This window comes from Lolium rigidum, chromosome 5, assembly GCF_022539505.1.
Source record: "Lolium rigidum isolate FL_2022 chromosome 5, APGP_CSIRO_Lrig_0.1, whole genome shotgun sequence".
NCBI classification, from domain to species: Eukaryota; Viridiplantae; Streptophyta; class Magnoliopsida; order Poales; family Poaceae; genus Lolium; species Lolium rigidum.
Window position 1 is genome coordinate 51,721,759 of NC_061512.1, and position 11,012 is coordinate 51,732,770.

Sequence of the window (11,012 nt, forward strand, 5' to 3'; positions counted from 1 at the left end):
AACTTGCAGATTCATACTCATAGCAATGAGTATACAGTACACTACTCAAGTCAAGCAAAGCAAAGCAAAGCAAAGCAGCAAAGGGTATCATTAAGCAATCAAGTTTCAGAGGGCATAGTAAAGTAGTGCTGAAGAAGTGGAACAAAAGCTAGAGTAATAGTATTAGCAGGCCTTAGGTTTCACTTCTCTTGCCATCTGGTCAATCCGTTATATTGCTTGGCATACTTTGGATGAGTAAACAAGAGAAAGCCACATTAGTCAGTGTTCAACATGAACAAAAGTTCACAACAGTTGCTGATCACTAGAAAAAAAGACAGATGTAGGCACAGCCACTTCTCATCAGAAGAAACACCAACAAGTGGATAGTTCCAATATCAGAAGAAGTCATAAAATCATACTGAAACATACTCCAGTATTCTTAAATAATTCCTAATGTCATATAGTATCATAAACCATAGCTCCTGCTTTTTGGTCGGAAAGATGCGAGAATTTCTTCAGGAAAGACAGACTTCTCTACGACTCTACCACACCCCAAGTGCTGCTTCAACCAATCTGGTCAGTATAAGCTACCAGATCGACGCAGGCTTGCGCCAGGCCTGATGGGCTCCCCGGTGAAGGGGTCAAACTTGTAAGGCTCGCCCGTGAAGGGATCAAACCTCATTTGCTGCTGTTCAGCAGAATATTCAGCAGAAGACCTGGAGTTGAATTCTGGGGCTGTGTTTGTGGTGTACCCTGCAGCAGATAACACTCTCCTTTCCCTAGGAAAAACAGCTTCTTCGGCTGGTCTTTCATGTGCGTAACTCTGTTCTTGTGTGTATCTTCGCTCTAGATGCCGGCTCCCAGTGTCCTGTCTCGGTTCATGTGCTGATCTTTCAGTATAGCTCGGTTCATGTACATATCTACCATCCAGATGCCTTCCGGTGTCCTTCCTGGGTTCATGCGCTGATCTTTCATTGTAACTCTGTTCTTGCGTATATCTTCGGTCTAGATGCCTTCCGGTGTTCTGTCTTGGTTCATGCGATATTTCCTCTTGCCGCAGCCTTGGCTCTGGGTATCTTACAACAGTGGGTCTTTCTTCCGCATACCTTCTTGAATGAGACACTATTGGGTCGTCAACATAAGATGAGGAAGAATAATCACCTAGGGAACTGTATCTACTGCTCCTGCAAATAAAACGAATCTCGGTGATCACATGTTGATGCGAGCACAAAAGGTAAAACGCTCATACAGATAACAGAAACAGGATCATGCAGATGCCCTTTGCTTCATTTCCCTTGAGGATGCCTTACCCGGATGCGGTGTAATCATAATCTTGATGTCGGTATCGCTTGGTTTGCATTTCAGGATTTCTGGGCAAATAAGTATCCTGCGAGATGTGTGCTACACCAAAAGCCTCAACCTTGCGCTGCAGGTCAAAAACTCCAGAAGTTAGAAGGCACTGTCGCTCACCAAAAAATAAAGCACAGAAGAAAAAAAATTGAAGTTATTGAACAAGTGAAGTAACAACCTTAGCAATTAATGAAGCGAAATATTCTCCTTTATTTCGTTTATCGGCACCTGTTATCAAAAACTGCATGGAGAATTAATCAGGATAAGCCATTTTTCAAGTCCGTGTAAGAAGCTTTTCGAAATAGAAAGTTCAGGTAAGAGCTCAGATCATCTACGTGAAACAACTACGCACCTGATTAAGGACGGCAACAGCACCTGACTCAGGAAGCTCATTTAGGCTCTTTATGCAATAGATGTCAATCTGAGAAGAAAAATTGACAGGACGATGATGTTCGATACCAAAAGAAGAACTAAGACAAAATGGGAACTATTTACAAATGACTGCTTACGTCATATGAAGTGCCAATCCCAAGACGCAAAATACGAAGTAAGAGTTCCTTGACGGCTGAAGGTAGTGAATTAACAGCTGCTTCATAGGGGTCGGCGACATCAGACACCTAAGAGATAACAATGCAGAAAGGATAGCTATGTCAATGAATACACCACACTTTTACATACTGGAGCACGCATTTTTCTAGACTCGCTCTATTCCTACACACCGAGCTGCGAGTATTTATGTCAAATCTTAACAATATATTGTCGTATACGGAAAGATAATAATATTGGAGTTCGGAGACAACCCATCTGCTTCCATCAGCAATAGACTAAATCAAACCACTCGAAGCTAGCAGGTTAATGGTCACTTCAGTTTTGAAGCAACTACACTACGTGCATCGGACAAATATTAGACTTATTGGCGTAATATCAAGTCTTACTCAGGGATCTTGTGACAACTAGATGGATATACCAGTGAGCTAAAACTTTAGCAAGTCAATGCCTAGCTCAGTTGTGGAAAACAACAAATTAGTATTAGAACTAGTTGAAAGTTTAAGGAGGTTATCTCTTTCATGAAACCCAACCTTGTGGCTTTAATGTATTTGAAATGGAAAGTACAAACTGATCATATGTCTGCTGTTTATCACCCATACCATGTTTGATAGCCTTGGAGCTTTGGTTTGACGATGAAGCGAATCATGTCCATATCTCCCATGAGAATAATCTGGCTTGTCCCTTGAAACATCTGATCTTCTAGTTTTCAACTCTTCGCGACCTCTCTTATTATCGTTCTCTACTGCAGGTCGAGCAACTGTAACCTGTTGCAATAAACAGCACCAGAGCCAAATTAGGCTAATCAAATTAAGATGCAAGAAGCTAGGATTATCCCAAAAGAAATAGTATCCATATTCATGCCTGTATCTTGAAAGATGGTCCTCGGTCAGGTCCGCTGACTGTTTTACCATCCATTTCTTTTATTGCATTGTCAAGCTCCTGCAGTCAACTAAGAATTAATGTGCATTCCTTTTATAGAACTTGAGCTATACAACTTAAAAAGATATTAGAATTGACAAAGCTACTTACTGAACGACTGCTGAAGTGAATGAATCCAACTGGGTATTGTCCTTTCCTTGAGACCGCAACCCGCATTACCTGATTCACAATTACTCGTCACTTTAGAATTAACATCACACATAAATTGGTAAATGCAAACAAGCCATAGCCAGGTTGGTCGACAAACCTCTCCAAAACGTCCAAAAAGCTTTTTCAGATAGTCCTCATTAGCATTTGCTGGTAGATTACCAACAAAAGCAGTCTTAATCTGGGTATAGCAAGCATCGAGAGCATGATCAAAATATGATATAGATATACTGAAATGAAGAAGAAATGTTACACTGAAATAACCTTGGCCATTTCATCAGCATCCACATTAGATTCCCTCTCAGCCCAATTTATTGCAGGATGCAAAATACCACCAAGCAGAAAATCTGTTCTGGAACCAATGCGGAGTACACGTGCTGCAGCCTGTGATCGATAGTTTTAGGACGAAAAGAATCAAGGGAAGATGATCTGTTCTGATTTCATGGACTAAAGAACATCTCCATGATGATATAGATATTTCCCTTCTGATACATATCAGTAGCATAACCTCAGATCAGTGACGAACTAACACATTGTGTTGATAAACATACATGTCCTTCATAATTGGCAGCTATGATTAATGTCAGAAGTGAGACTCCAGCAGTTGTCATAAAATGGCAGACTAAGATTGTGAGCACTATAGCTCTGCAGAAATGAAGCTAAGGAAAAGCCAAAGGCAATCAAGGATCAAGCTTGTCATATCTTTCCTCAAACAGTATGTTCCGACATTGACAAGTATCTGATAGTCTAAATTATGAGAGAGACGGGGGCAGAGGAGAATTCAGTTTTCGGGATACAAGGAGTGTGCATGATTCAACATCACTTGCACATATGAGATGAAGTGCTGAGTTCCATATTCCAATTCCTTAATCCTACATACTGTTTTCTCCCTTTTCTGAAGTTAAAACTCGGATTAAAACATTGGAGCTGTACTAGCTGACAGTCACTTTGTGTTTTCACCACATGTTCTTACAGTTTCTAGATAGCAGCACAATGGCAGCTTAAGAATGTGAGCGCTATAGCTGTGCAGAAATGAGGCTAAGGGAAAGGCCAAGGGAATCATAGATCAGCTTGTCACAGCATTCCCCAAACATAAGGCTCCAGCATTGACAAGTATCTCATGGTCTAATTTATGAGAAAGATGGACGGGGAGGAGACAGCAGTTTCCAGAATACAAGGAATGTGCATGTCACTTGCACAGATAAGATAAAATGCAGATTTCTAATTCCAATTCCTTATTCCTACATATTTTCTCTCACTTCTCTGATCCTAAAACTCGGGTTAGATTGGAGCTGCACTACCTATCAGTCACTTAGTGTTTTCACACACGTTTTTCTCACAGATTTCTAGAGAAAGGGTGAATCAAAATAAATAGCAACAAGAGCAGAGTACAGATTTAGCAGGTACTGGAAGTGCCATGAACAGCATATGCTGTCAAAAGACACCTTGATCTCTGAAGAAAATGAAGAGCCGACAAAGGAAAATGGAGTTGAGTGGTCTACTGGCTTTACTGAATTTGGTAAAACCAAGTAAAGTACACATGACAAATCTGAACAGTAAGACAAGAATTGGAGTATTATGTGACAGGAGAGGAACAGAACATAGGTAATAAGTAGATAATTCAGACCCGTCACTGATGGATACAAAGGGGAAGAAGAACTGAAGGGCCTCTTTTCATTCCTGTTATCAAGGTTACTGAAACTCCATGGATTGATAATCTCATGTTGCTAGTTACTAGTGAGACCCAATACAGAAGTGCTGCACTCAGAAACTTTAACCAGAGGTATACAATTATTCTTTGGTGTATATCTCATTAATATACCATCCTTCCATGCAATGTCTTGTCAGATGTAGCAATCGCCACAATAGTCCATCTACTCAATCAAATGGATTAGGGATTAACATACAACACAAGTTTGTTGTATCTTTCTCCTGCACTCTCTAAATGAACTAGTGTGATGGATGGAAGTTCTTGTGAAGATTGGAGGTGCAATCGAAGATTGAAGATATATGAAGTCATTATTAAGTTTCATGCACCAACCAGAAGAACCAAAAATCTGAACTGATGAAGAAGGTTGGGCAATCAACATCCTCTCACATGTGGCTCGATAAGGCCCAAACATGGACAGAAAGAGGGCAGCCAATTCTTTTTTTCTAAACTGCAAAAGCCGAGACTTGAACCCAAGACCTCTGCTCTGATACGGTGATACCATATTAAGTTTCATGCACCAACTAGAAGAACCAAAAGTCCGAACTGATGAGAGGTTGGGTACTCCACATATAGTTCAACAGAAATCATACCAAAGGATATATCTCAGTGCTGCTATTTCTTTAGAAGTTCGATTAAAGGTTTGCAGGAGACATCAAATATGGGCAACTCCTTCAGAAGTATAAAGTTGTTTGTGTTGGTTTTGATATCTTCTGCAGATCCGCAATGCAATGGGAACATTTTCATACGCAAATAGGTGATCACAGAAGATAGTCGTTTGCAATATTAACCAGCCATATAAGAGAAAAGGATGAGAAAATGTGTTACTATAAAAGTTCATAACCAACACGACTATATGAGTCCAAGTGATGGGCTGCTTGTCAGCATAACACAAGGTATTTTGGTAACTTGGTGTCAAACTGTCAAATCATCGTCTAGCTTCCTAACTTGAGGCAGCAGCACTAAAGATATGCGATTACTTAAGCATGTAAGGATGGAATACCAGATGGACTTCTTTTGCTAGCAGATAGATTTACGGCAAGCAATAAAAGTGTGGAATCACTCATCCGGCAGCAGTAACAGATAAACAGTAGAACCATAGAAGCTAGATACATATACTGATATATACATATGATGGTTTGATCCAATAAGATTGTTTTAAATAAGAGGCAATAATATTGGTCAAGACCTGCAAGATAAATCAGTCGATAAAGCTATGGTCAACTATAGGTAAACTAGGATATTCTCAAGGCAATAACACAAGCAGCTGATTTATATGCACCTTTAAATAGTTATACCTATAATTGGGAGAAGAAGAGCTCAAAGTTAAGGCACACTAGCATTTTTAAGATGTATCAGGTCATGAATGGTAAAAGAAAATTATCAGGTCATGACTTCCGCAATGGAATACATTGCATGATGCAGTTAAAACTGAAAATGAATTTCCTAGCACAGAATAGAGAATAAAGACTTACGCCATGAGAAGAAAATCGCACAAATGCAAAGCCTCGATTTACACGTCTTCTGCTTGCTGAAGAATCAAGATTTGAAGCCATTGCAAGGTCAACCGACAAGACATCTTTGAATGTCTGTAGATAAAAAAATTGACACTTTAATGAAAAAATGGGGGAAAATGATGTTTGATAGCTTATAGAACATCAAGGTTCTACCTTATAAATCAATTCTTCAAATTCTTCGGCACTCCATTCTGACACAAGAATAAAATAGCGCGGCAATAAGAACTTAGATGATAATATAATAATATAATTTTTTAATAAGAAATTTCCCTCTCCTTTTCAATGAAATGAAACGCAAAGGCTTTTTGCGTTTTCTCGAAAAAATAATATAATATAATTTTTTAATAAGAAAGTTCTCATAAACCAATATTTAGCAGGATATTATGCTAAGAACAACTGTTCGCAGTACAAATTTACAAAATTTAAATTTTGCCAGAGCCGATATATATCTAAATTTGTTAGGAAAGCCCATTCAATGAAATGAAACGCAAAAGCTCTTTTGTGTTTTCTCGGAAAAAAACAGAATATTATGGTGTGCACAATCAAAGAAGTTATGAGGTGTATTGTGCAGCAAGAATATTATTGGAAAAGTCAAACATATAGAGTAGAAATGCTGAAGAGACAAATGGTACAAAAAATAAAGGACAAGGTGCAAACATGGACCTTGGCAGGTTCCTGGCACCTTGAGTCTTCAGGAGTAGGTTTTGATGCCTCAAATCCTTTGTACATAAATCATTTATGTATACCGTACTACTATTCCTCTTTGGAGAATGTGTGTGTGTGTTTTTGATCCCACAACTATTGTCTGAGTGTAGGTTTCATCCCTATAATCTACAACTACCCAAAGTTGGTCTCACAAGTATCAATACCATTTTTATCTATCAAAGTGGTTTTGAATGACTACATGTCAGCCAAGTCTACATCACGTATCTGTCACAGCACCGATTTCCATAAAAACAAGCCCGCAAATTTAGTTGAAAAATTTAGGATGTTCAGAAAAATAAACAATGAACATTCTAGAAACTGGAAAATATATTTTAGTAAAAAATTATCATACACAAAATAATTCACAAATAATACAAAAAAAATCACTGAAAATTGGAAATACAAAAAATAGAAATTTTGATCTTTAAAAGTTGAATATGTTTGATCTTTTAGAAGCTTCTGATTTCCACATTTATTGTTATTTTCATTTTCAGATTTTCTAATAAATTGGTGGATTATATCAATATATCACAAAGGAAATTTGTGACATGTGCTGATGATGACCTACACATCGGCATCACATTACGCAAAACCGTACGCGAATAGAAAATCTTTTAGAAGAGTGATCAGCTTTGGTTGGTTTAAGAGTTCAGGGATGAAGCTCAAGTTACATTCATGTAATAGTTGAAGATAAAAAAAACAAAAAACATATCTCCGTTTAAGAAGACATGTCTCCTACCAGTTTCGCTTCAACAAATAGTACATGAGAAAACCAAGGAAACGAAATGTGAACAAGGAAAGTTATGAAGAAAACAGCCAGTACATAAGTCAGATAGGTCATACGCTAAGCTTAAAGATGTTTAAATGTAAAAGTTGGTGGTAATTGATAACGAAAATTCATTTCATTAACTGTAAGGTCATATGATTTTTGTCGTGCAGTTTCTGCATTCTGATTATCAAGGTTCATCATGGGTGAAATTTACCTTTGCAAAGATTTCCAAAGAAGAGAGTATCCTGATCCATGGAAAGATCAACAGCAAGTCTCTTTCCTTGAAGCTGGTCGAGAACAAACAGCAGATATATTATGCATGTGGAGATTAATAGTATATGAGATGTAATGAAGCATTGTAGCATCTCTCTCAACACTAAATCTACAAAGGGTGCAATAAAAAGGGCGAACTTGTGACAACATAGAGATATGGAGAAACTAGTCATTGAAGGAAAAAAAACAATATGATGCAGATATGTATATAACGACAGCTTATAACACAAATAATGACCAACACAGATGTTCAGAACTAGTAATGCATGCAAAACTATAGAATTGATAGGTAGTGTATAATAACTGGCTTGAATTTTGTTTAGTCATGTAGTTGAAGAAATGACCTTCATCGACCTCTAGACCTTGCCATTGACCCCACAATAAGAAGCAGGTTGGTGGGTGTCACCAATTTATTTACAATCATGTCCATTTTGAAGTCTTACAGTAAATCATTGAAAAATACTCAGCAAACACAATGGTTGATTACTTCCTTAGTCCTACTTGGGAGATCTAACGAAATAGGGGATTAGAAAGTTTTGAAACATGTGTGCATATGATGTGTTATATCGAAATTTCGACAACATTGAGAAAGAAGATTTGTGTCATTACCTCAATGCCATTCTTTTGCCTTTTAGCAATATGAGCACACTCCCTTTCAGCAAATCGCACAAAACCAAATCCCTGAGAAAGTTCAGGAAAATTAATGTTGATACATTTTCATGATAAAGTTACTCAATAGTATATCATACATCTAAAGGATTTAAACATATATTGTAATGTTGTAAGTGTTGGGATAGAAGCAGACCTTGGAAACACGATTCTGATCCTTCATTATGCGCAAGTCAACAATCTCACCACAAGGAGAAAATATCTGCTGATGAAATGGTCAGTCCAAGGAGTATGTGAAAGAACACAAACTTTTTTACATGAACAGGTGAAGGTTAAAGAACCAGGTATTGTTCCTCCAGAGACAAGAGCCAAATGTACAGTGGAGAAAAATATACTTAAATCTCAACAATCAAATCTAAATAATTGTGGAAAATATTCTAGCCCTTGTAGTATGCATATTTCTTTTATCACTAGCAGAACATGAGTAAATTGTCTGTGCGGCAGATTACCAAGCCATGCCCAAAAACTACGGAACAACATACCAGTTATGTGTTTGGTACATAAATAACATGGTATAGTTTGTGTGGCCACATTTGATTTGAAAGGCATGCCTTTTATAACATCCATAATTAAAATGAGCGAGTAAATAGTGTCATTTGCAGGTTTTTTTTTCTAGAATACATGCCATTTGCAGGTATTGAGATTGACCTACAAACCAGTTGGCCTCTCCATTTTGGATTGCACAGAACTAATAAGTGCAGTAAACAACACGAAGCGGGGGGATTTACAATGCTGCCAGACAGCTATTCAGCTAAAACATTAGCTGTTCATTCCAAAAAATACAAACAAGCAACACTGCATAGATACACAAGTGGGTGTTCGGGAGCCCGAAACCGCAGCACATCTACTCTTCAAGTGTCGTCATTCTTTGAGGATTTGGAACCCCATCATCTCTTGGATTGGTCTAACCTCGGTGGACGTCTCCTCTTGGCCCAATCTTGACTCGGTGAAGGAGTGGCGATTGAGCTCCATCTATCCCAATGGCACTCAAAGGAAAAATCATTTGCTTCGCTTATCATGCTTACGTCGTGGGAGATTTGGAACGAGCGCAACGGTAGGGTGTCGGTAATGTCGCCACTACGCCGCCTATTGTTGTTTCTAAAATTAAGAGTGAAGCGGTTCTTTGGAGCTTAGCGGGGGCCCAAACATTTGGGTTCACTCATGCCGCAAGGGTGATTCTTTTATTCCCGCGCTTGGCTCGGCTTGTAACGAACTTAAACTTATGCTCAATGAATGAATAGGGCAAAGCTTTTGCCCTCTTTCAAAAAAAAAATTTGCCATATGACAAACGAACCTCTCGGAGCGTCCCCTCAGTCGCCGACCGCGGCAAGCCGCCGACGAACACCTCGGCACCTTTCACACGGCGATCTGCACACACACATACGGGCACGGGGTTCAACGCGCAGCAACCAGTGCACAGCCAGACCAACCCAGAGCCAGATCCCAGGAAAGAAATCCCAGACAAAATTTGCACGGCTTCTCTGGGACAAAACTACACTCAAAGGCCTCACCTTGCTCGTCGTAGTCCCCCTGCGACGCCGCCCTCCTATCCTGAAATCCCCATGGAGGAGAAAAAAGAAAAACAAAGTCGAAATCAGAGACGGGACTATGTCGGTCGGCGAAATCCGCACCGAATCGAACGCCGCGCGCGACGGCCAGTGCCGAATCCGGCGGCGCCTGCGCGAATGGAATCGAGAATTTGCGGCCGAAGATTACGGGTTTGGGGGAGTGAGTACCATTTGGTTCTTCAGACACGAGACGGAGTGCAAGGCGCTGTCTTTCCTTTTCCGCTTCAGATTAGATTTTCTCCGGAGTCTGGATTATCGATGCTCATTTATCGTTGGGTTGTTGATGATGATGGTGGTGTTATAACCTACGGGCCCCGGCCTGTCAGCCAGCCCAGTTGTGACAAGTTTTCATATGGGCTGCCGTTCTCGGAAGGAACCTGTAATTTCCTATCAGTTGAAAAACCTAAAAAAATCTACGGTCAAAAAGCGCTGTGATTTCCCCTCGAAGAAAAAGTTATACTCTCCTCTTATTGTAATTAGTGATAGTTTCAAGGAAACTGTTTTCTCCTAGTATGTCTGTTAGTTTCACGTATGTTTACGTTTGTTTACTCATATAACTTAATTTTCTATTAATCAAATACGTAGTTCCTCTTAAAAAATGATGAAGTGATATCAAGCGATGTCAATTGTTCTTGTGTTTGAGTTTGCTTCGAGTTTGGAGAGGGGATTGTACTGGAGCAAATGCCTAACCTCATTAGTACCTAGGCATAGTTGTTTGATGTAACCAAGCATCACTACAACCATTGGATTCCTAGAGTACGCTAACACATGCTCTGTGGAATGGGGATGTCGCACCCGAGCTCTTGTGCTCCCGTTATTTTTTCTAAAAAAATAGTAAT

At 39.3% G+C, this 11,012-nt stretch overlaps 1 protein-coding gene across 1 annotated transcript; it reads right to left on the reverse strand.

Moving 5' to 3' along the window:
- Window positions 1-295: 295 nt before the first annotated feature.
- LOC124652255 lies at window positions 296-9,980 on the reverse strand. Its single transcript, XM_047191273.1, has 16 exons — window positions 9,900-9,980; window positions 8,742-8,807; window positions 8,546-8,617; window positions 7,878-7,950; window positions 6,343-6,380; window positions 6,148-6,261; window positions 3,229-3,348; window positions 3,065-3,145; window positions 2,908-2,976; window positions 2,740-2,817; window positions 2,478-2,642; window positions 1,839-1,946; window positions 1,682-1,750; window positions 1,508-1,570; window positions 1,290-1,405; window positions 296-1,163 (listed from the first exon to the last, which is right to left on the reverse strand). Exons 2-16 carry the CDS (start codon window positions 8,766-8,768, stop codon window positions 557-559), a joined length of 1,800 nt encoding a protein of 599 aa, XP_047047229.1. The 5' UTR covers window positions 8,769-8,807; window positions 9,900-9,980; the 3' UTR covers window positions 296-556.
- Between the last annotated feature and the right edge of the window lie 1,032 nt (window positions 9,981-11,012).